Here is a 25,568-nt window from a genome sequence, read left to right as displayed (position 1 = left end):
CGCTCGTGTGCGTCTGTGCGTGTGTTTCAGTCTCACTCAGACGGTCAACAAAATGCAGCGCCACACTGCAAAAACGTTCACAAAGCAGTACAACTATCAACATTAGCATAAAACCCTGCACTGAGTCTCGCCTGGTGTTCCTGTAACGCTCTAAAAATGTTCATGAATTACATTTAGACTTCAAGAGAAAATTGGACGTTGTTTCCAAAAGATTGTTTGCAAGACAAAAGTTGTAACTTTAGTTTCATTTTAAGAATAAACAAGAGGTAACATGATGGTGAGGTTGACATTTGTCAGCCGCCTAACCCCTCCCTTTCTCTCTCTCTCCTGCCTCTCTCTCTCTTTCTCTCTCTCCTTGTTCCTCCACGGCTGTTTGCCTCATTCCAGTGCACACAGCGAGGCAGACGGTCCACAGCAGCAGCCAGCGTTGATCAATCCGCTCAGGGAATAAATACTGTGCCACTTCAAACCCAACTCCTGGAGTAATCGTTGGACGCAAGCGGACTCACACGTTATCTTTTTTTTTATTTTGATTTTTCTTGTTGTGGACTACGCGCACTATGGTGATGTCACAAGTGCGCCCTTCTTCTGTTTTGTGACCGGAACCAGAAAGTGGCTTTCGGATATTCCACGCTGAAGTGTGTTGTATATTTTTGGGGTGGTTTCTCAGTGACTGTTCAGAAGCGGAATCCTGATTGTGGAACTACTGCGCCAATGGTGTGGTCCCGGACTGGACTACCTGCTCGCAGCTGACCCGCTGAGTGCACGGAGGAGAACACCAAGCGGAGTTCTGGTACCGGTTCTTCTGGTGGAGTCAAAGAAGGCTGCTGTGTTTTTAACACCCGATGGTGTCATTTCTTCCACTGAACGCGCACCTTTTGGTGTTTTGGTGAATGGTTCCGTGGGTGTAGCAAGGTTGGAACTGGAAGGAGCGGACTGTGCGTGGAGCGTGACCAGCCCGGGATTGTCCACGGTCCCTCTCGTGGGTCTGTTTACATGCGCGCGTTATGACAATGGATTACGTTCTGCTCTTGTGCAGCTTCTTGCTGCCCACGGCCACTGCAGTTGAAGGTAAGACATAAATTACAGCTTCTAATTCAAATTAAATGCAGGATGGCCGAAGTTGACCGAGTCATGCATTTCATTGTCAGTCTGCAATTAAAAACAAAGAATGGGCAGCATGTGCAAGTTTTAATGCGCATTATATGCACCACAATGTGTATTCTCTCTCTCTTTTCGTGAAGCATTAGCCATCGCCTGCTGCGACTTTCTTGGTCTTTTAGAGGAAATTAGCGCCACACTGTATCTCACCGGGGAGTCGAGGTGCGCTGCTGGTGGTGGTCGTGAGCGCACCCCCCCTCCACTTTAAAAACACTTTTCTTATTCAACGTACGCGTTACGTTAACTGCGTGACTTTTCGGGTTGTGTCGTGGCCTTTTGACATGTAGATCGTCACACATGCAAAGTCGGGCGATCGTTTAACTTGAAAATGCATCGAATCCACAAAACTTGAAGAATCTTAAACGTGGAATTAAATTTCGTTTAAGATTTGTTGTATTGTTGTTTAGTCTTAATTTTGAGTAATGCAACACAGGACATAGGATCACTTTTGCTGCACTTTGCCCAAGTTTTTTTTCCAGCTTATTATTATTATTATTATTATTATTATTATTATTATTATTATTATTATTATTATTATGTATATTTGGGGAATTTGTTTTTCTCTCCCTATACTTTTTGAAAATGACTCCTAAATGAATGCTGGATTCGAGGGTGCTGTGAAAAGTGGGACATTGGCTTGTGCGCATGATTGTGTGCCGTGCAATGGTCTTTTTTTTTTTTACAGCAAAAGTTACATTAGTTTAAGTTCAATTCCGAAGGAAAGAAATAATAAATAACGTTGTTGTTTTTTTTTGTTTTGTTTTTTTGGAAAGTCATGAAAGCCTATTGTCTTGTTAATTAACAGTCCGGCCCCATATTGGATTTTTCCTCGTGTAACATTGTGTGCTGTTGTAAAGAGGGAAAACGTGCAATGAACGGAAGTTCTGAGAGTGAAATAATCCAACTTGATACGAGTTGTGCTTCATTGGTCTATTGATAAGAAAGTCGTGCTTGATGTTGAACTGAAGAACTATTATTATTATTTTATTTAAAGCAAATAAATGAAGCATAGTTGGTAAATCTTTACAAGAGAGCATCCCAGAACCTCCGAGTGATCTAATAAAGGTCAGCGGACCCTAGTTGGACACCCATGCTTTAAAACACATGGTTCGAATATGAATTGGGGGCTTGCTGTGCTCAAGTTAGCTCCAGATGTAGACAGAATGAGGCTGAAAAGAGCTACAATAGTATTTTTTTCCCTGACACCACCAACGAGTGATCTGCGTCTCTGCTTTGGAAACGGATGGATTTCACTGAACAATATATTTTACTCCAAAAGTGATGTCATAAATTGTGTCCCGCCGACCCAGCGTAGGGTTTACCTAGAAGCTTTTAATACACCATCGTGATTTATGGTGAACACTCAAAGACTGTTTTTTTTTTTTTTTTTTTTGGACTTTGAGGAGAGCGAGAGAGAGGGAAAAAAAAAAAAAAAAAAAAAGAGTCTTGCGGGGGAAGTTCAGCCGGCCCCACTGCGAGACTCCCTGGGTCCGAGGTCACGCAGCCCGGGGAATAATTAATGGATTCATCTCTCCTTCTTTCGCTCCCCCTCTCTTTCCTTCTCTCCTTGTTCTCAACTCAAGGCGACTTCCATTTAAGGTTTTGAGTTTCAAGTTGCCTTGTGGGTTTCCCCATGCGGGGCAGCGAAACAATAATTTACATCCACTTTTGGGTTCGCGGGCAATAGTTCGGGGTGGCTAATTTTTAGTGACCTGTTGTCCCAAACGAGAATATTTTCACGAAATGAGTTTAACAAATCCCATAAATTACATTAATCTGAGACAATGCAGAAAAAAGTTAATTATTTAAGTTGATGGATACTTTTTCTAAAAGTCTCCGAGGGGTTTCGGCCAGAAATACTTTTTATTTTTATTTTTATTTTTTTATTTTAACCTAACTAAGCTTATGGTCCAGGCCAGCGAAAAGTGAATCCAGATGATTTTAAGTGTACGTGCGTAGACGCTTGAGTTTGCGGGCTAAAGATCCATCCAACGTTTCCAATCCCTGTAATTTACAGTAGCACTGGTATTCATTTTCATGTTTATTACATGTGCATTCATTTTATCATAATGGCCCATATAGTGGGATGCAATACCTCTTCGTCCAGGAAGCCTTTGACTAGATGGTGGCACTTATTCATTCTTGAAAATCACATTTCCTCTGCAAATAAAAAAAGACAAACGGGCGTTCAGTTGTTCTATCGAAGCTCTATTTATGGCGCAATATGGAGCGATTGGGCACAAATGGTGCGCTTATATACACACATGTTTCTGTGTTTACGTGGGTGAGATCACACCTCCACGGGAGCCTTCCTGGGCCCGTTTACACTTGGCGAATGATTTATGCTGCCTGCGAGTGTGTGTAGGTGACAGCGGGGGTCCTTGTCAGTGTCATCATTTTTATGTTATTACAATTATCACGGCTTGAGAAGTGGCTCTAAATCATTTTTTTGCGAGGGGTTGAATTAAATAAGAACCGTTTGGATGACGCAACGCGAGTTGGCCTATTGCACGAAATAAACTTTATCAAAACAAAAACATAACGCTGCGGCAACTGTCCGATACAAGATCATCTATCTATCTATCTATCTATCTATCTATCTATCTATCTATCTATCTATCTATCTATCTATCTATCTATCTATCTATCTATAGATCTATAGATATATCTATGAGCGTTGCCACGGGTGTAATTGTCACATGGAGGCTTCTCCAAAGTGTCAATTGATGTGCTCCGTATAGATCGTGTGGATCAATGCTGCTCAGCCTTTTTAAAAAGGCGGAATTCGATGCAGGGAGAGGGAGACTTTCTTGCAGTGCTCTTGCAAGGAGCAATTACCAATTCATAAGGCTATTTATCACTGGCCCCGAATCAATTGGATGGATGATGATTTGGCCTCATTGTTCAGCAGCTCTTTAAAAAAAATAAATAAATAAATAAAAAAAGCAAGAAATCGGTAAATCGGTAATAGAAGTTCAAAACTATTAAACAACAAATAAAAATGCAATATTCTTCTTGCTGTTGCGTAATGTTTTTGTTTGATGATGATACTAAATAATAATAATAATAATAATAATAATAATAATAATAATAATAATAATAACAACATCATCATTACCATTATTATTAGAGTAGTTTGTTATTGAGTTTACTGTTTGCATTGCAGTCGGTTTGTTAGCTTTCTACAAGAACTCCACAACTAATATCACTAAGACAAACAATTTTTGACACTTTCATTCAATTCTTACTTAGTAGAGAGCATCTTTATTTGGTCAAATGTAGATAAATAGGTGTCTGTGAGGAGCACAAAAATTGGTGCTGTGGTTTGAAAAGGACTTGTGCTCAATTTTGGGCCATTCCTGTTTTTATTGTTCTATTGTTTATCTGCATTTGTTTGGATGATCCTCTTAACTATACGAGCCAGTAGCTGTGTGAGCAATGTAGAGCTCAACCATGGGAGCATGGGAACTTTGTATTCAGGTTCTTCCCTCTGATCTGTCGCTCATTTGTCTGACAGCAGCTCTATTGAGCAGATGTACAGTGATTTAGATTCAGATGGGCATAAGACACTCAGGAAGGAAGAAGGGTGGGGGTCAGACAGCAACGTGTCAGGATGGGATGATGATATGGAGGCTATTGTGTCTTTGTGCAATGGCGGCGTGGGGCAGAATTGGACCAGGAAGCAGCACGGTTGACATGTTTTGCGCTATCCGGGTCTGTATGAGTGCTCATTTGCACAGAGCTCGACTTCATGACTCAAATGGTGGCGTGGAAAGATTTACCGAGCTGGAATCTCACATGGAGGCAGGCAACGGCCATCTTTGGCCAGCTGGTGCCTTCACACACCATGCTGAAGAAGAGACACAGCACATTTTATTTTTATATTCTATTCATAATAATAATAAAAAAAAAAAATCATAGCAGATCAAATCTGAAGATTTGTCAGTTAATCAGTTTTATAGAATTATAGTTTAGCCACATTAAAATATGATCAGTGGAATATAAAAGTTGTAGCATTCTGATTTTTTTGTGTGAGTCAAACACACGCATCAGCATATTAAAATGCTATATCACCAACACGTGAAGTGGTTGTGTTTTGACATGAATTGCACAATATAAATGCTAGCAAACAGCAATAAATCTAATTAACTGCTGAATGATTAAAAACAAAGATTCAGCTGTTTGTACTGCATTATAAATGGACTTAAATGTATTTTCTGAGGCATTATTTATTATAAGATAAATGTCAAATTTGGTTAAAAAAGAATCTATTCATCCATCCATTTTCTATGGCACTAGTCCTCATTGGAGTCATGGGTAAACTAGAGCGTATCACAGCTGCACTTTTTTTCTGACCAATACCAGTACGCAACTCTTGAGTAGTCGCCGATACCAATACCAAATACTATAACCACTTGTAATTTTGATATTAAAATTTCCCCAAAAAACAATGACTTAGACTTGGACTTAGACTTAGACTTGACTTTATTGATCCCTTTGGGATGGCTCCCTCTGGGAAATTTACATGTCCAGCAGCAATGAGAACAGATAATAAAATAAAAAAATAAATAAATAAATAATAAATAATTCAATCAATCAATAAATAAGGTTATTACACCAGAGATTGAATTAATAATAACAATAATAATAATAAATTGAAAATTAAGAATTCAATCAATCAATAAATAAGGTTATTACACCAGAGATTGAATTAATAATAATAATAATAATAATAAGAAAAATAAAATAAAAATTCAATCAATCAATAAATAAGGTTATTACACCAGAGATTTAATTAATAATAATAATAATAAGAAAAAAAAATAAAAATTCAATCAATCAATAAATAAGGTTATTACACCGGAGATTGAATTAAATAAATTAAAGTACAGTAAAGTGCCAGATCATTTTAAAGAAAATCCTGTATATCCCAGTATGGTATTTACCCTTAAATTTGCATGAAATTAATGTAAATTTTCTATTCTCCAAATTTAAATTTTCTCGTTCTTAATTGTAAATTTGTAATTTAAAAAACAAGCAAAACAAAAAAAAAAAAAACAACATAAAACTTGCAAAACTACAAAGGTAGTATAGTACAGTAGTTATGAAAGGATTGTTCAAAAATGAAAAATAAAATACTGTTTTCCAACAAAAAAGTAGAAAATAATTGCAATTTTTAAACATTATACATAATGATAAGCACATTGTGATTTATTCAGTCCTCTATGAGAAAGAGCAAGAAACAATTCTAATGTATTTGTTATTCATTTAAAAAGTTGAGTGTTGGTCTAACTCTACAGTCACAGTTGAGAGCAATTGGAATAATCTCTTGGCTACAAATAGTCAAAAAAATAAAAAAAAAATAGCAAAAGTTGGCCAAGATACTCGTCTGCTACTGTCTGATGAATACAATCCTAATCTTTGTTTATGGTATTTAAAAAGACATCTCCTGACTGATTATTGTATCCCATGTCAAGCTTGTGCGTTTTATGTCACCAAACCACAGTTTGTAGTCCAAAAGGAGACCAAAAAACGGGGGAGTTTGTTGAGGATGCTCTTTTTCAAGAGTGCGTATGCGTGCGTGCGTGTGTGTGTTGGCTGATCTCATGCTGGCAGCCCACGGAGACCAGGGGCCTCACGGGATGGCACGTCTTTGACACCCACTGTTGAGCCCAAGCTAGGGAGGCCAAATGTGTCTGAGCCTGCCCACCGCTGCTGCTGTCTGGAGTCAGCAGAGCAGAACGGGGCACACACGCACACACACGCAATTCAAGCGGGTGAAAAAGAGTGAGCACAAGCAAGATGGGTGGCATACAGTGTGTGTATGGGGCTTAATACTTGGGAGCTATATTTGAGAGGGCAAACTTTTAGTTACATTTAGTTAAAGCGTAAACCATTTTTTTTTGTTTTCTCATGAGGTCAGAATATTGTTTCAGAGAGAATATGAGAGGCTCCAAATACTGTTGATACCTTTGCCGTGGTATTAACTCATTTTCTCCCAATAACGTGTAAATAAGATTTTTTCTTTTGTTTTAAGCGTCCCAAAGACGTATTTATACGTTTTTTTTTTGTTTTTTGTTTTTTATGCTAAAGCATACAGAAGGCTTTGATGCAGCCTCTCAACTGCAAAGAATGGTTGCAGAAATGGTAGTTATTACACAAACGGCCAGAGGTGGCAGCAGAGCAAAGGAGATCAACCAGGGCCATCTAGATAAAAAGCTAAATTACTTAGAATTTTAAATAGATTTGTGAAAACTGATGAAACTTAGCTCTCTTCTAATGCTAACTGCTGCAAAACGGAAACAGATAGAAACCTACTTTTTTTCCTGATAAAATAAGAGACTTTAATCTTTCTTTTGATAGATTCCATGCTTTTTTCACAATAGAACACAATATTCTGTGGGCCTTGCAAAATCAGTCAAAATTCAGTAAATAGCCGGGAGCGAACGGGACTGCTTCTGTGAAAATGTCTGGGAGCGAATGAGTTAAGTACAGCTGTTGTTTTTTTTCCTTCGATGTTCATAAAATGCATTCCTAATGTGTCCAAGAAGATCCAATTTAGTACCTGCTGTGTGTTTTACCCAATCACTGTCCACGTACTGTGACCCTCAACTGGAAATCATCAGGGGTCCCTGTTTGGACCACTGAGGCTTGGTTAGTTTCTTTTTAAGCAGACTTGTCAAGCTGCCGGGGCTATCATATTCCAGTCGTGAATAAAAATACAGTGAAAGAGGATGTGTATATTTAAATAGGCCGACTGTGCAACTTCCTGCAGTTTGTTGATACATCACGTCAAGACACAGTCAAACACGGGAGTCTCTTTATCATCCAAGCGATGTTTTCACCCACAGTTTAAAGTTTAGTTTGCCTTGGGATTGCTTGGAATGATAAACTAATATGTTTCCACAATGGATGTTTTAACTAAACAATAACGTCAATAAAAAAAGAAGAAGAATGTAGCTCAGTATTTGTCAGCAGGGAAGACAAATGGCTTGTCACCTGTTGTCCTACAATAGTGAAGACTATCTATGCAGTGTCTATAAGTGGAAGGTATCCGGGTCCACCCTACCACTGCAATGTATTAGAGTGCTGCATATGTACCGATTAGTTATTTGACACTGGATACAACAAAAACTGTATGGAAACACAAAGGAGCAAATTTCCCTCCTTGGTAGCAATGTTTCTTTTCGCACATTATACTATTTGTGTACTTATAGTAATGTTATTTTATTTAACAAAACTAATGAAATAACTAAAACTAAAATTTCAAAAACAAAACAAAAAAACACATTTTGACTTACAAACAAAATAAAAATAATTTAAAAAATCTACATTTACGTTTGCAAAAATAACAAAAACTAACGATAATTACAGCCAATATGTCTTGTTAATTAATTAAGAAATAAAAAATAATAAGTTAAATTAATAAGCCATAAGCCTTTGGTTGATTTTAAATGTAAAAAAGTAAGTAAATATACCACACCTCACTAATATAGTTTCTACAGTCAATACATTTCTCCAACACCTCAAAAAAGAGGCAATTTTAATTTTCATGTAACTTTGATTCAAATTCAAACAAAAACAAAAGGTGCAGAGAGTTCCAGGGGTCAGTCAGTAGCATCTCTTCTAAAGTCATTAAATAGTTCCCTGAGGGGATCACAGGATTTTAAATTGATCTATTATCTTCCGCCAGATTTATTTATTTTTTTTTTTATATTTGTAAAAATGCCTCGTGGTGTTGTAAGCAGTATAATGCACTTATTGCACTTCAAAGTCTGTGGACTGTTGTAAAGTAGGCTACCTATATTGGATTTGTGGTTGGTTGTTTTTAAAGTGTTTTAAAAAATATATACTTTGTATGTCATTATATTATTCGTACATCATATTTACTGTGATTTTTTTAAAATCTTGCACTACAAATACACGAAAAACTAAAAAAATACTAAAACTAGTAAAAAATAAACTAAAATGAAGACTTTTCAAAGACTAAAACTAGTATGAGAAACAAAACCATTCTGAAAACTAATTAAAACTAACTAGAAATTAAAAAAATAAGAGAAGAAAAATGAGAAAAGAGAAAAAAACAGGACTCAACCAAATAAAAAATTCCAAAACGACTTACCATGGGCCTATTATACTGAATTGGACCATGGACCTTTATCCACATGTGATGTCCATTATCTTTCTTCTAATTTCATGGACAGTTGAGCAATGCAGGAGGTTGCCGGGGTGGAGTTCAACAGGAGGAAAACCACCTCTGGGCTCACGTCCACAGTTTCATTGCCACCCTCAGACGTCTCGAACAAATGCAGCCGACGATGCAGAGGGGGAAAAAAAAGATCTTTGATATATTGTATGTCTTTTAAACATTGACAGTTACAGCTGTCTGGAGAGTGGCCGTAGCCGTGTTACTGAGTGCCTTCAGGCGGAGTAAAAGCCACTTTACCTGGTTTCAGTTTAGCAGGGCTTGTTAAACACATGAAAGGAGGTTGAGAGGCATTTTTGAAGACAATTCAAGACCCCTTTTGTTCATTATAAAAAAAAGAAGAAGAAGAAGTATAATGGTTGGAACAAATTCTAGGAAAAATATGAGGTCAGTGTTAATTTTGTAGGATTCAATATCCAATAATTAACCAGAATACATTTTGGAAAGGTGGTGTGTATTTTATGCTTTCGTAATGGGCACATTTACCTCACTGCTTCATATTGCATTTATTTTACTTTTATGCTTGCTGTCAAAAACATTCCTCACCTATAGTGCTTAAAAAAGGCACACGGGCTCAAGGAGATCTCACCTTCTATTACAAATTTATCTTGTCACTTTGGAGGACAAAAACAGCAGCGGTTTTAAACAGTCTCATGTTTTCAGCAGTGCAATGTGTTTACTAGCACATCTTTAACGCTCACTCCAGCACATTTCAGTTTGAAGCGGTACCAATCACACGTGACCTTTTGTCGTGATATTTACATAATCCCCACGGTCCCATGGAGCTGCCTCCTGCAGACACTGCCAGCTGCGGCAGCATTTATTTAACCTTACTTCAAGTTAGAGCCGAGTCTCCCTGACACGCCGACTTAAATGTTTAAGGGGAAACCACACTAAGGGGACAATAAGAAGACCAAATAGCTTAAACAGTCAGCACGCTCGTCTTATGGGGCAATTGAGCAAATGTGGAGGTGCCGATTTTGTATTTATTTTTTCTTAGGGTGTTTAATGACTCTGACAGTCATGTCATGACACCAGTCCATTTGGTAACAGCGGGACAGTTGTTAAACGGAAGGTGTTATTCGAGTTGTTTGGACTTAAACATCATGTTTAAATGTCTATGCCAGGGGTGTCAAAACTTTTTCATTTGAGGGCCGCATACAGAAAATTGGAAGGATGCAAGTACAGCTTTGAAATTCTTTGACTTGAATTTATTAAACACACTGAAATCAAACAAGCAAGCAATGTTACACTGTTTATTTTTTGCAGTTGTTTTGAAAAACTGGTTACATAACCGTTATAAGGCAAATACTTAAGGATTTTCAAGATTTTGGGGTGGCCATCGGCCCTGTATTCCACTAGACTCGATCCAAGCCTGCACGGAACAGTGACCAAATTTCATCTCCACATTCAGAAAACAAAACAAAACAAAAACAAAGAAAAACAATAGCAAATGCAGTATGATGTGACCATTTTTAAAACTACTTGAGGATCATTAATGTTTGAAAATGGAAGAAACAATTTTTGCTTCAAAAATTGAATTATCTTTCTTCACCATGGAGTTTTATTAACAAAGTTATTAATTTATTTTTTATCTGTGTGTCCAGAAAAGCTCTCCAGTATATAAACAAATTCATTAGTAGTAGTGGCACCGACGTTTTTCCAACACCGTGTCAAATATCACTTTTATCACATGCCGTGGTTTACTGAAAGATGGATGGCGGGCTGCAAATGGCCCCCACGCTGTAGTTTGAACACCCATAGTCTAGTTTTAATTTCAACATTTATACACAATTTAAAGTTAGAAATATATTATGAAAAAGAGATTGAAATAAAATAAATGGTCATTAAAGGGACAGTGTGTAGATATTTGAGATTTTTTTTTTTCAATGTGCATTCATTTGGAAAAAAAACTATTAATTTCAATAATGTGCAAAAAATATGTTCTATCACATCAACATACTTAATACATATATATATATATATATTTATGTATACACATTGTCTCTTTAAGAGTCTGAATGAACATACTAACACTTACTGTTAACTTAATTGGATGAGTACGATTTGAAATAATATGCTCCATGTACAGGTTTGTGATGTGTGTTGAAAAACCTTTGTGGTGCATATTATTATTTTTATGTCACCAACTGCACATTGCATTTCCATTTCTTCAAATTATATGTTCCTGAAGCATATTTCAGTTGTTCATTTCAATGCTTGTGACATGGCGATTGTTAGCACTAATTTTAACAGCCTTTCACCAATGAGTGCTGTGAAGCCTAATTGCAGTGCACCAGATAAAAGTGCTGCACAAAACAGTCTGACCCCTGCCACTGTGGCAAGTCAGGCCACAAACAGCTTCCCTTTCTCCTCTCACACCCCACCGAAATCCCTTCTAACCTCTTATTTCTCCCTCACACATACACAAGAAGTGGCAGTTGCTTAATAAGATGGCCATCCACATGCGCACATTACCTTCACTCAATGCACACGCACCAATCAGTCTCCAAATTCACACCCACCTGCTTCTTAGGGTCAAACTGTGCATCCACCTCCACCCGTTCCACCACTAATGAATCAATCAGCTGGTACCGTTCGTTTCATTGCTGTCAGAGCCCATCGATCAGCCCATTCCTCACAGTCGCAACAGAGCAGCAGGGGAGCTCACAGATCGAGAGTGAAGAAGGGGTTTGAAATATACAGACAGTTCAAAGACTCCGAGTTTCTTATCTGCTGTACTCCTCCTGAATTATGGCATTTGGACGTCGGGTAGCAGTGTGCGTGCGTGTTTGAAATTGACGAGAGTGAAGAAGGCAACTTTTCTCCTTCTGGAGTTTTTTCCTGCAATCTGACCTTGCATTTTTACATCAGGAAAAGTTGTGTGTTCAAACTTTCAACTTAATGGGAGGCATGAGAGAGCGGGAGGAACATTTGAGACAAAGGTTCACGGTCAGGCATACTTTTTATTGGACCTTCAAATATAATTAGGTACGAGGTATCGGTATCAGGGCAATGTCAGGTCTTATTTGAAGGCATCGGTACCCGTGACGGTACACGATTTGTGTCCGTTTTACAATCCATATATTGGAAATTAGGAAAATAGAGAATTGCCATTAATTTCATGCAATTCAAAGGAAAATGCTCTACTGGGGGCGGCACGGTAGTTGACTGGTTAGCACGTTCGCCTCCCAGTACTGAGGACTTGGGTTCGAGTCCAGGCTCCGGCCTTCCTGGGTGGAGTTTGCATGTTCTCCCCGTGCCTGCCTGGGTCTTCTCCGGGTACTCCGGTCTACTCCCACATTCCAAAGACATGCATGGCAGGTTAATTGGGCGCTCCGAATTGTCCCAAGGTGTGATTGTGAGTGTGGATGTGTGTTCGTCTCTGTGTGCCCTGCGATTGGCTGGCAACCAGTTCAGGTGTACTCCGCCTGCTGCCCAAAGCCAGCTGAGATAGACTCCAGCACCCCCCACGACCATTGTGAGGAGTAAGCGGTTAAGAAAATGGATGGATGTTCTATGGGGATATAGGCTAGAGGAAATTTGATGTATCAAAAGTATGATCGGTGACTATACTTTTATATAGATTCACTACACAGAGTGAAATTTGCCGTGATTTTTCTCCTCTCAATTTTTTATGATATACGTAGCTAACAGCTAATGACAATCCACAATTTACTATTTTGATATTTAAATTGGGCTTCTGAAACTAGTGTTTTGAATGAATTTAATGAACTACCAACATTATACATCAATTCACTTTTCTACGACATTCTTATTGAGATGCACCTGTATATACATACTGATGATATTATTATGATTAACATACACAAACATATATTACTAAACAACACATACATAAATAATATTTTTATATTTCATTCTACTGGCCATAAAATGAAGTTGTAATGAGGGGATCTCCCCAATCACACCAAGGGAGTGCTGCACCACTGCACAGTTATACCTTTCTGACTCATTAACTGCCAGGCTCTTCCTCTTTCTGGCATATACTCTGACAGCCCAGGATGAAAGTTCTGGCTGGCTTAGGCAATAACTGGGAGCGTCTAGATGATTTTTCTTTTCTTTTTTAAATGAATCTGACTAATCAATGGTAACATTGTGTGACAGTTTCAAAACATGATCTCTGTGTGAGTATTTGGGGAGGAAAATAATTAAAGTTGAACAAAAGGTTGTGAGGGAGAGAGTAAACAAGAATCTCATTTGAGCAGTGATTGCAAGCGTAACAGAGTGTAGCTTTTATTTAATATTCAAAACGCTCTATTTTCATTATATCAAATCAGTTTTCAGTAAAAGGTTTTGTTTAATATGTGATTACTTTTTAAATCGGGAGGCGGTGTTGACCTTTGGCTGACATACAGCCTAAAGATGGGCTCCAATAATAGCATATCCAGAAAAAAAAAGCGTCTTTTTATTTGCTTCACCTTTCATTCATTTTATTTGGCTTCTCTTTCAACCAGTCTTGCCTCAAGCTTATAATGTCTCTTCTTGAAATGTCATGCTCCTTTTTTCCTTGCCACGCTTCCGCTGCAACCACTCGTCATTTCTGCTTCATCTTATCATGAATACAGTGGGCCCTAATTATAGTATTATTGTCTTCTCCCTGTTATCTTAGGCCTCTTTGATATAAAAATCTTAGGAGGCACAAGAGACAGATGCTACAGTATTTACTATGTGTAGATGTCCCTACTCCTGATAAGGGCACTATGACTATAACTTCCTCTATTGTGGACTGAGTGAGAGACTTAAAATAAAAAAATTAAAAAAAGAAAAGAAAATTCAATCCCCACAATTCCATTGAAATTGTTTCGTACGCACGCCTCAAGTCAATTTTCTGTATTCATTCGGACTATTGAGCTATTTTAAAATATTTTGTTTGCATAATATTTTTGCGAAGTGGATGTTAAATAGTTTGTGCTGTATGCTCATGTGATAGCTTTAGCACAATTGTGCTAGGTTATATCATATAGAGCCGCATGTTTTGTTTTGTTTTCTTTGTCGTGCATCTACACTAGGGGTTGTTTTGAATGGAGGAGGAGGTCCTCCGACAGACAAATTAAAAAATTGAACATCATTATTTATTACTTTTGGGTAATGCTAAATGCTAACGTGAATGACAGTTCAATAGTTCTAAATAAGTCAATGCACTCACTAGTATCCAACCTTTTTTGCTCAGTCCTGGCACCTATTGGAAGCTGGATGTGTCATTTACCTCACAGTCCCACCTTGTAACATTAAAACCTCGCTGCCGACTACATTTCCCATGATTCTTAGACACAAAAGCAGGAAGTAGTTCTAGTTCCGTTATGACGAAAACATAGACCTGCTAACTATTAGCGGTGGTGGATGAGAATGTGAACATAGTAGAAAGGAATTAGAATTAAAGGCGGCAAACTGAAAAGCTGACATCTATCCATACATAATGTGCTCCAGTTGTGTTCAATTTATCCTCTTGCTGCTCTTACCCTTTTTTCCAAATACGTTTGACATCTGTCAACATGACGTACGAAGTTTGACTAAGTGGGTTGTAATGCAAAAAGAATGCGCCTCACCACAGCAAGATGCATTGCCACAGGGTGTCAATGAGTGAGTGGTATGAGGTGTCTACTTTTTAAATGCCTAAGAGGGAAAAGTGTGAAAATAAGCAGAAGAAAGTTGTAAGTGTGAACACAGCCACAGGAGTCAAATAACCGCCAGCCAGATGAAGGAAAGGTCTGGGGGTCAAGTGGGGGGTCGGGGTGTGGTTCGTGGAGAGTTGTTGAGAATTATAATGTTTAGGCCTGTGGTGTCGGGAAGGGGATACAAAAGCATTACCTCCATTGCCACTTTTGGCCTCTCTCAATCCCCGGGGAGGCGGGGACTAAGAGGGTGGTGATGATTAGCGATTCAATTTGGCTTACCATCAATCAATGCCTCGAAGATAGACAAGACCGCTGCCAATATTCCGGTCAGACCCTCTTGAGATTCATACACTTTTTTTCTTTTTTTTTTTCTCTCCACACTTTGTTAATTAAGCAGCCACACTGCCCTTGCATTTACTTATTTATGAATCTCTGCTTCGACCGGGACTGGAAATCTTTTGGTCTCCCCCTAATTAGTCCATTACTAATGGTGCTTCTTTCAGACAATCCATACAGTCTCAGAAATAGTCATGACCCCAGTTTTGTCTATGTAAAGAGCCCCTTGCGACCTTGATATTACATAAAGCACTTTCTGGCATTGTGTTCCTGTAATACTAAGTGCCTCACATAAGTAAACACTTAAAACAATCTATCTGAACAATTCCTCACCTATTCATTAACCTAAGAATAGAGTAGCTGATGTTGTATTTGACAGTCATTAAAAATGGATGACAATCTGGAGGTTCAGGATGGCAGGCTTTGGTGTTTGTGAAATATTAACACTTTTCCCAGAGCAACAGGAGCGCTGAAGAAGTAACACTGCGCCTTTTAGTCGTCACAACTTTGTCATTCTCTTTAGCTCTTTAGTATGCACTTATTACAATACTTTCAAACTTTAGACCATTGTTTGAATACATTGAGTGACTTCTCAAACACTGAATCTTAACTTCTAGTGAAGAGTGAGATTTCTAGCCAACTGAAAATGTTAAGAAGAATTGGCTGTTAATGTTATAGTTTTGATTGAGCTAGACCAGTCGATAAAGTCAAACGGGTTACTCACATCCAACAATTACTCAAACCACAAATCTACCATTATAAACAGCCATCCTAAAAAAGCCTTTTTGCCTGCTCAACCATTCAATGATGATGACAATATAGTCCAATCTGTTGAATCCCATTACCAGGAGTCCCAAGTCAAATTTGCCGACCATCATCCCTGGGGTGCCATTTTTACCCTCCCCACTTGGATTGGTTCAGTGTCAGGGCCAATGACGAACCAGGTCAATGCTGATCCACACCCAGCAGTTGGAGCGTTGCAAACTACATGTAACTTAGCTAGACTCTTAAGAGGTCAGACTCAGGATTGTGCTGTGACATCAGGGATGTTCATGGAAAAGAATTGTTGAATGGACGTTGGAAACACATTTTTCTCCTGTTCCTGTAAGAGAGAGCAGCAAGGTTGTTGTTCATTTTCTTAGGATTGTCCCGCTGCACATTTGTGCTAATGGGCCAGATTAGGCATAAACAGGAAGATTGTTATTTTTTAACTTGTTTCAAGGATCACACTAGAAGTGGTGGCGAGGTGAGGTCAACATTTTGGTGACTAACAAAGTTAGTCAATTATTTTCTCCTTTCTTTCCTCAATAATTTGACCTTGCAGCTCATCATATTTATTGCAATGAATAATTACGAGTAATTCTCACTGATTTACCTTTTTATTTTATTTTATTTTTATTTATTTTTTATAGATGAGCCTGTTAAACATGGCAAAAATTCCAAAAATAAATTACATCCACCTGTTATTAAAACAAACGAGAAAATGGTAGTCAGAGGCAGGACTTCACTATGTAGGCTGCACTTCATTTTATGTGGCCCCCAAATTTAATGATTCTTTCCAAAATCGCTACCAAAATTTCTAAATAATATCATCCATCCATTTTCTTGACCGCTTATTCCTCACAAGGGTCGCGGGGGCTGCTGGCGCCTATCTCAGCTGGCTCTGGGCAGTAGGCGGGGGACAGCCTGGACTGGTTGCCAACCAATCGCAGGGCACACAGAGACGAACAACCATCCACACTCACACGCACACCTAGGGACAATTCGGAGCGCCCAATTAACCTGCCATGCATGTCTTTGGAATGTGGGAGGAGACCGGAGTACCCGGAGAAGACCCACGCGGGCACGGGGAGAACATGCAAACTCCACCCAGGAAGGTCCGAGCCTGGACTAATATCATATGGATGTATAATATTTAGATATTGCAAGCAATTTTTGCTACCAAGCCCCGTTTTACAGTTACTTGAACAATAGTTGAACAAACTACAGTATTATCCTTGATGTATGATTTTAAAACTAGTTATCCATCAGTCGTCTTGTATATTGACGCCTTCTTAAAATAATCACCAAAGTATTTTTTTTTTCAGATTTTTCAGGCAAAAACATAATTTTTGCAAACAAATGATATAAGTAATTATTTTAAGGGGGTGACAGTATGTGGAGATAAACATTTTTTTATGGTTTCACAGTCGTACTGGCTTTCTAGGGGAAACCTTAACTATAATGTAACAAAAACTTTTTTCTTTTTTTTTTTTTGTATAACTGTATAACCAGAGTTGGGCACTTCCGTCTCTAATCTCTTCCCGTTGTTCACGATACCCACATTTTTGGCGAGTGACCACACTTTTCGGCCAATGCGTTGTGACGCAAAGCCTTGAAAAAATACAAAGATTGAACACTGACTGAAGCAGGTTTTCGCCCATTGATCCATGTCAGTTGTGTATATTTCCGTCATAATACGCCTGCCAAAAAATGTGGGCATCCATCAACGACGGGAAGAGACGAAAGTGGCTACCTCTGTGTATAACTATTACTGAAGTTTGCTGGTTCACTGAATGCCAAAATTCATGTAAATCTGTGTTTCAACTCGAGAGGAAAACATCTGGGAATGCACAAACTTGCTTTGTATGCTCGATCAGTCACTGTCTGTTGGCCTTGTGTGCGTGTGAGGATAGATGTGGCGTGGCGATGATGGGTGACATCCCTCTCCGTCCAAGTTGCCAGCTGTAGTAACACGTCATTGGAGGGTGAATAATACATTAGCCTGCAGAATTGCCCACATAGTGTTCTTGCCTTGCCCAAAAAAATGGTGGAGAGCTAGACAGATGATTAAATGGAGAGGAAAAACAAGATCTATCTTCAGGGCAAACAGGGTCAAAGAGGGAGGATATTCAACTCTATAGGTTAATAATTTTATCATCCCAAAGGTCCTGTGGGGAAACAAGAAGTTTCACACTTTGGGATTTTTCATTCTAGGTGTGAAACTTCAACATAACCTCGCTTCCTGTTCCATCCTTAATGTTCCTATATTTTCACGACGACAACTCGCTTTTTCTTCTGAGATTTATGGTACCTCAAGGGGGCTTTGAGGACAACAGGACACCTCCAGATGAAAGTGCCATAAAGCAGACAAACTCCTGGCCGCTTGGCTGCTTTGAATCTAATCGAGTCGCCATACACCGAGAGGGTCCTTGTGCATGGGTTAGTGATGCAAGAGTTTCTGTAATCATGATGCTATTATTTAGACATCCATCTTGCCAGGATGATGACATTATGAATTTGTTTGTGCTTGTGGTAGAGAAAGATCGATCGGCCACCTTCTGGGTATGTTTAATATGCAAAGCCAGTCTGTTTTTGTGCACACAAATTACATACGTGTGTGGTTATATTGTGTTTTTCTTCTGTTGCTGGGTCTTTTGTTTCTCCTGCCAATGCACAGAGGTCTTTATGTAATTGAAGCGGGCCTGTGAAAGCCCCCTTGCCATATGGACCCCAGAAGAATTGGATGTCTGTCCATCCGTCAATTTCTTTTAATTGCCCAGAACATGTGCCCGGGTTATCTATCCAGTGGTTTCTCCATGGCTTAAATACATTAATATCTAATAGGCCTTGGGACCACACCACTCCCTGACCGGGAGACTGACCAGATAATGCGGTCAAATTCAGGATGCTACATGTTGCGCCGTGCTCCATTCACTTCTTCTTGTCCTTCATTTTTTTTTTTTTAAATATCAAATTACTGTGAGGTATTAAGAGTATTAAAATTTCTTGAACCTCCATGTAACATGAAATGATGTAACTGGGTCAGTGTAATTTCCAGTTGCTTGTTACATCAAGTTAGTCAGATTCTGAATAAACCCTCAGGAAAATTTGGCTTGAAACAACTGTAACCAATATACTCATACTCTTCCACACACAAACAACTCAAAACAAAGAAAATAATGCATATTCTTATCTATAGAGATATGGAAAGTGTGCACATTGTCAAATATCTTCATACTTGCTACAAGTGGATTACCAGTTTAAAAAAAAGAAAAAAAAGAATAGAACATCATGGGGTGTAACGTTGTTGATGTATACATGAATATAAACACACCCGACATAATGCGTGGTGACCCTAGGGAAACATATTTTTATTTTTTTTGCCGCAACTACAATAAATTGTAGTTGCACATCCACTACAGTAGGTGGCAGTGGCGCTTTCATTGTCAGTGTGCATAGGAATTATAAACAATGCTAAAGTTATTCAGCAGGTTTATATTTCTTTCTTTGTTTTGTTTTTAGATGTCAATAAGGATACAGTGTTCCGCAGAGGTGCACTAAGTAACAATTTTAGAGACAAATTATACTATTTATAGTCATGGCAGAGAAGTGTGCGTCATGATATATGGGGTATGGATGTGGTGGGTGGACCCAAAGGCGGAGAAACCAGGCAGGGAGAAAGGCACGAATGAGAATAACTTTAACTGAAACCAATTAGAAGGCCGGATGGGACGTGAGCGGACTGAACGTGGACAGACTTGGCATGACGTGGACAGACTTGGCAGGGCGTGGAGAGACTTGGCATGGCATGCACAGATTTGGCAGGACAGACTTAGCAGAATGTGGAGAGACTTGGCAGGACAGACTGGGCATGATAGGACGGACCTGGCAGAACATGGACAGACTTGGCTCGATATGGACAGACTTGGGTTGATGTGAACAAACTTGGGTTGACGTGGAGGATTTGGGTTGACGTGGACAAACTTGACTAGACATGGAGAAACCTGACGAGACGTGGAGAAACCTGACTAGATGCGGAGAAACTTGACTAGACGTAACACTATCAGCACAGCACACCTCAACAGAGCAAGGCAAGGCAAAGCAATGCTCCCACGACGCGTGAACAAACACCACTCACTAAATACAACACTAACGAGACACTAACAAGACACACCTGGGAAAACAGCAGGCAGAGGGCACTAAATAGCAACACATCCGGGAAGGGGCGACACACACACAGGTGGACGAGGTTGACTATGACGAGACTAGGGGAGACAAAACCGGACAAAAGACAACATAAACACCCAAAACAACCAAAACCCAACCCCCCAAAACTGAAACATGACAGTGTGGTGCGTGAAAAAGGATGAAGAAATAAATGCCCCAAATAATAATATTTATTTGATTGGAAATTGTTCATTCAAAGTAGATTGCCATCAGGAGTAACGAGATCATGTAACAATTTGATTTACTGTATAATTTACAGGCTCAACATTGCCTACCGGAGGGCAAAAGTTCATATTCCAGAAACAGAATATGTGAGGACACTTCTAGGATTTTGCGTGTCTGCTTTGTCCTGCTGCTCATGTTGTAACAGGCCTCTAAGGCTATGTTTACACTCTGTTCTTGGTGGCCACTGGTGACAAAACGGAACGGTTGTGAGACAACGTGGGAGGACTGGAAGGACCAGCGACATTTTAAGCTGTCAAAAAAGTTGCCATGGCAGTCACAGTGCAGATGAAAAACCTTGTCGACCGTAGTAAAACAAGGTGAACACAACTAAACCTGACAGTACATAATCGGGCGTATTAAAACTTGGAGGCAGGCTGTAGTAGGACGGGAAGAATTCTTGAGCATCTCTAATCCCTAATCACCACCAGCAACTCAACTCAAACCTAAGCCATGCGTTTAACAAAGGCCGTTGTGACACCTGTTTGTAATGCTTAATATTGACTGAGTGTGGGACAGAGAGAGAAAAGAAGAGAGAAAGAGAGAGAGTATGCAGTGTGTATAGGAATATCATGCTCTTTTGCATGTTTTGGTGCAAGCTATGGATTAGTAAATTAGTCGGTGACACATTACAACTGTCAAGTATTTATTGAGCATCAGTTTGTGCTCCCTCGCTGATGTCGACTGGTGCTTCCTTCTTGTGCCACAAACAGGCTCCAAACTTGGCCAATGCCCACACTTCAGTTTGGCACTCAAAAGCCCTTTCTCCTCCATGACCACCCTGATAGTTTTGAACACGGAGGAAAAAAAAAAAAAGTGTCCTGCATTGCTGCTGTGAACCTGCGAATGTAGCATAAACATAGCCTGAGTCTATTGTGGAAGATTAATGCCAATCACGAGCGCAGCGATTCAGTTAATTGTGTGGTAAAATCATAACAATGTAATGAGACAAAACCTACAGTGGTTCCTTTTTCCTTTTCAGATGTTAAGACACTTTTGCTGAGTTTAGAATTACATTGACAAAATGTTCTTTAAGCTAATCAGATGTTAGCATGGTGTGACCATGTTCCCTGTTTTCTTTTATTATTATTACTGCTCTTGTTGCGCTCTCTCTCTCTCTCTCTCTCTCTCTCTCTCTCTCTCTCTCTCTCTCTCTCTCTCTCTCTCTCTATCTCCCTCTCCCTCTCTGGTTCATTAGCGGCCGTTTTAGCTGCTCAAGAGGCGATTTCCATTCACACAGTAGAGGTCTAACAAGTCAAGTTATTACAGCAGCCAAGTGTGAGATTAATTAACTTGGTGGCGGATTAAGAATTAAGGTCCAAGAAGATCTTGCAGTAGAAGGAGAGTGGAAAGTGGGGGAGAGACGCATAACGTGTCAGCAACTCTTATTTACTCAAACATTTAATGGATCCAAAAACAAATGAGCCATAAATAATGGTAATCTCTGCCATATGTCACTCGCTTAAAGTCGTTAATGTCAAACAAAGGACATTTATCTGCCAGTACCTATTTCAAGAAAAGGAATCCAATCCCGAAATAAATAAATTAACCCCTTTTAGTTGCCACATCTTTGTCATAACGGACCATAAACCATTGTTTAAGTGCAATTAACACACACAAGCAGACTAAAATTAAGCTTTATCCCTTTTATAACAGTGCTGTTGCCAAGGTTTTTTTTTTAGGCACTAATTTACTCCAAAGCTTAGAAGCAGAAGCATATTCACAATGTGAACACAAAAGACATTCCAAAACATTACCTGCCCAGAGTTTCCTATAAATAGCTGCGGCAAAGGTGCGGTTGTTCCTGTTTGCGTCTGTGGTATTTACCATAGGGATGTCCCAATTCTTTGAGTGACACTCCCTTGCTTCTTTGGACGTCGAAACAGATATCTGCACTTTAACATGATCTTGGCGGATGTGAATTTGCGTGCCTTCCATAGAAAAGGGTTTTGTGTGTCGCTGCATGTCAGTCACACACGCCCTCAGAGCCCTGACCCGCCAGGTTACATTCCGCACCTTAACTGCCCTAACCTCCCTTTTGTTCTCATAGTTTTTGACCTGACTTCCTAATGAGTGGGCACGCAGGTAAGCTCTAACAAGCCATCTGCCTTTTCTTTTTTTTTTTTTTTTTTTTTTTTTTAATGAGCCGAAGATTTCTACATCTCTGTTTTCTTCCTTAATTTGGTCTGTATGAGTGATGGTAGCAGAGGTGGAGTGTAATTACTCATCTGCTAAAATTCCCCACCTGCAATTTTTTTCCTTATTTTAATTTTCTTCCTTACAGGTAACAAGGGCATAGTGGAAAATTAACAAGGCCTTAATAATCAGTCTCAATAATTACCTCACAGCATCTCAATACATCACCACATAATTAGTCAAGAGACATCTTTTTTTCCACGTCAAATCTGCACAAATTGGTCCAATTTTCAATCTGTTCTCTGTTTATCCTGTCTATACATTTGCAATGAGAAGCAGAAACGAAACAAGCAAACCTCAAAGACTTTTGGTTTTTACCACCGCAGTGTTTTTCAAATTGTGTTAAAGTAATTGGAAGCCACTGGTATGTGGAACATGCAGACCGCACTGGGGTTTTACCCCTTATTGCAGACTCGCAGGCAGCTGTTCCGGGTGGAACAGGAAGTGGAAATCTTTTATTAGATTCAACATGATCATTACTTGATGTTCTGGAAGTGTATTGGAAAGTGATCTGATACCATTGCGGATGACTGTATTAGGAAAAACTGCACGGAGGCGAAAAAGAAAAGCAGTGAGCATCCATTGAGACAAAGAGACGAAGCCCGGTGCTCAGCCTTTTTCTTGTGGTGTCCAGCCATTCAAAACGTTGTGGCTTTCATTCAATAGAGCAGTTCCAGCTCTTTCTAGGTAGGGTTCAGCCCAATGAATAAACAGCATTGGTGTGTGTATGCGTGAGTGAGTAAGGGAGAGAGAGCGCAAGAGAGAAAAAAAGGGAAACCCACCCAGAGAGAACCAGACTTTTTTTTCTGTCTCTCTCTCTCATTCGCTCTCTATTTCTACTTGTGAGTGCTAAACATAAATAATGCACTGTTCACAGTGTGTGTTTATTAGTATTATCCATGTTAACAATACGAGCTCCAGTTCCCACGTCATTGAGTTCTCTTTGTTGGTCAGGACTGCTGACACATAAGATTTTGTAAAATTGGCTATTGAAGCTGGGAGTAAACCACTCGCACACAATCTTCTTCAACAGCCCTGTTTTAAAAATAATAATGATAATAACTTAAAAAAATAAAAAAAGTATGCGAGTGTTTGTAAATGTGTGTTGGAGAACGTTTATACACAGCCAAATAACCAGAGACTTGGTCAAAAGAGCACACTAATTCATTCACATCCACTCTAGTGACTGCATTCACACAAACATTGCAGCAACCTGTTTATACTAAAATTCAGGCAAAAAGATGTTGCTTCTATCACATACTGTGGGGTGCTAGATCTATAGGTTATTTTCTGAGTGTCTATACTGATGTTAGCACAGGAGTGGAGAGTAAACAAAAAATCAGGCACATGTCGTTGTAGCGACCACAGGGAGGACGCTAGCGAAGTCGATGATAGATACTTTTTCCCTGGGCTAAAGTAATGCAATGAGAAAACACAGGCACCACCAGGCTGCATGTGAGATGCAGACTCTTCAGGGACTACAGCAGACATTGTAGCTGTCTGAGCACAAACACACAGCATCTCTCTGAAGGCCAATGTATGTCAGTATGCCAAAAACACTGTGGCAATGAAAGCAGAGCTGATGCTTTAGGGAATATGAGAGAGCTGAACACCTCTTTCCTCTTCTTGTCTCATGACTCCTTTGTTACCTTTACACCCCCCTGTATACATATATATATATATATATATATATATATATATTTATTTATTTATTTTTTATTTTTTGGTATACTGTTATGTATTTTTGTATATTAGGACTAGCTGACTAGACTAGTTTACCAACTTCCGTGTCTTATCTGCGTTTGGGTCCTAAATCCTCACTCATGTGACAGTACCAATGGTATCTGTACTTAGTATCAGTATTCGTGTCTACTCAAGATTTGAGTAGTCATACTGGTATAGGTCTGAAATAAAACTGGTTTGGAAGATGCCTATTTTTTTTTTTTGTAAATTCTTGCATAGGAATCACAAAAATAGTGTCCACTATTGCTTAGAGTAGAGATACCAGGTGATTTCTTTTGTCTCTCAAAGAGGAACACAAAATAGATACTTTTTACAGTACATCTTATAAATAGGAATGGTTGAATGTTGGTAATGATAAAGTTGGGAGCTTGGATGAGTGTTGCCTGCTTGTTATTTTGGTTTGTTTCAAGTCTTTTTATAGAAGTTTGAGATGTGCTCTGCCTGTGCGTGCTGTGTGTTTGCCTCTCATCTCCGTGACAGTCTCATAAATCAATCAGGGCTTGCTGAGGATGCACTTACTCCACATTGGGGTTTAAATATGAGTCTTAGACCAGGTAATACAGCCTCCCTAGGGGGGCTGAGGTGAAAAGGAATGAAATCAACAGCTGTAGATTTACAAACCAACACACACGCAGTCTAGATTACTCCGTCTTGCTTCCTTTCTCACGTTGACTAATACAAACGCACGCCCGCAGAATTCGACAAGGAGATCGCTATTTCCATACGCAGACCCGCAGGGTGAAGGCGAACGTGCTCCTTGCCCGCTTGTTTGCATTTTTCAGTCGCAGACGACTGAGTCATTCAGCAGAAAATCAGATGATGGCATCAAGGCGTCTCACGCAGAGACAAACACAGTGTCAAGTCATCCGGTGTTTGGTCACAGCAATCCAATTCATGACTGAAACACTATTTACTGTCGCCTCTATGTTGAATCGGAACTTGGAGTTGAAATGAATTGGTAAATATAAAACATCGAAAATAGGAGTGCAGGAATCACTTCAAGGGTAAGAGCTGATTCATTTTTGGCAGCGGTTCCATGTATGTCATGTAAACATCACATGCCCAGTGAGAAATCT

At 39.3% G+C, this 25,568-nt stretch overlaps 1 protein-coding gene across 14 annotated transcripts in view; it reads left to right on the top strand.

Moving 5' to 3' along the window:
- Positions 1-397: 397 nt before the first annotated feature.
- The window catches only part of ephb3b (eph receptor B3b), a 64,461-nt gene continuing 39,290 nt past the window's right edge, over positions 398-25,568 (top strand). For all 14 annotated transcript variants that reach the window (XM_077533347.1, XM_077533341.1, XM_077533338.1 and 11 more), the window contains exon 1: positions 398-1,071. In XM_077533347.1, the coding sequence (XP_077389473.1) occupies positions 1,008-1,071 (64 nt within the window). In that variant the 5' untranslated portion in view covers positions 398-1,007. The remainder of the gene's footprint in view (positions 1,072-25,568) is intronic.

This window comes from Festucalex cinctus, chromosome 10 (assembly GCF_051991245.1).
Source record: "Festucalex cinctus isolate MCC-2025b chromosome 10, RoL_Fcin_1.0, whole genome shotgun sequence".
In the NCBI taxonomy this organism is placed as follows: domain Eukaryota; kingdom Metazoa; phylum Chordata; class Actinopteri; order Syngnathiformes; family Syngnathidae; genus Festucalex; species Festucalex cinctus.
The sequence above is the reverse complement of the archived record's forward strand: the minus strand, read 5'-3'. Positions and strand labels throughout refer to the sequence as shown.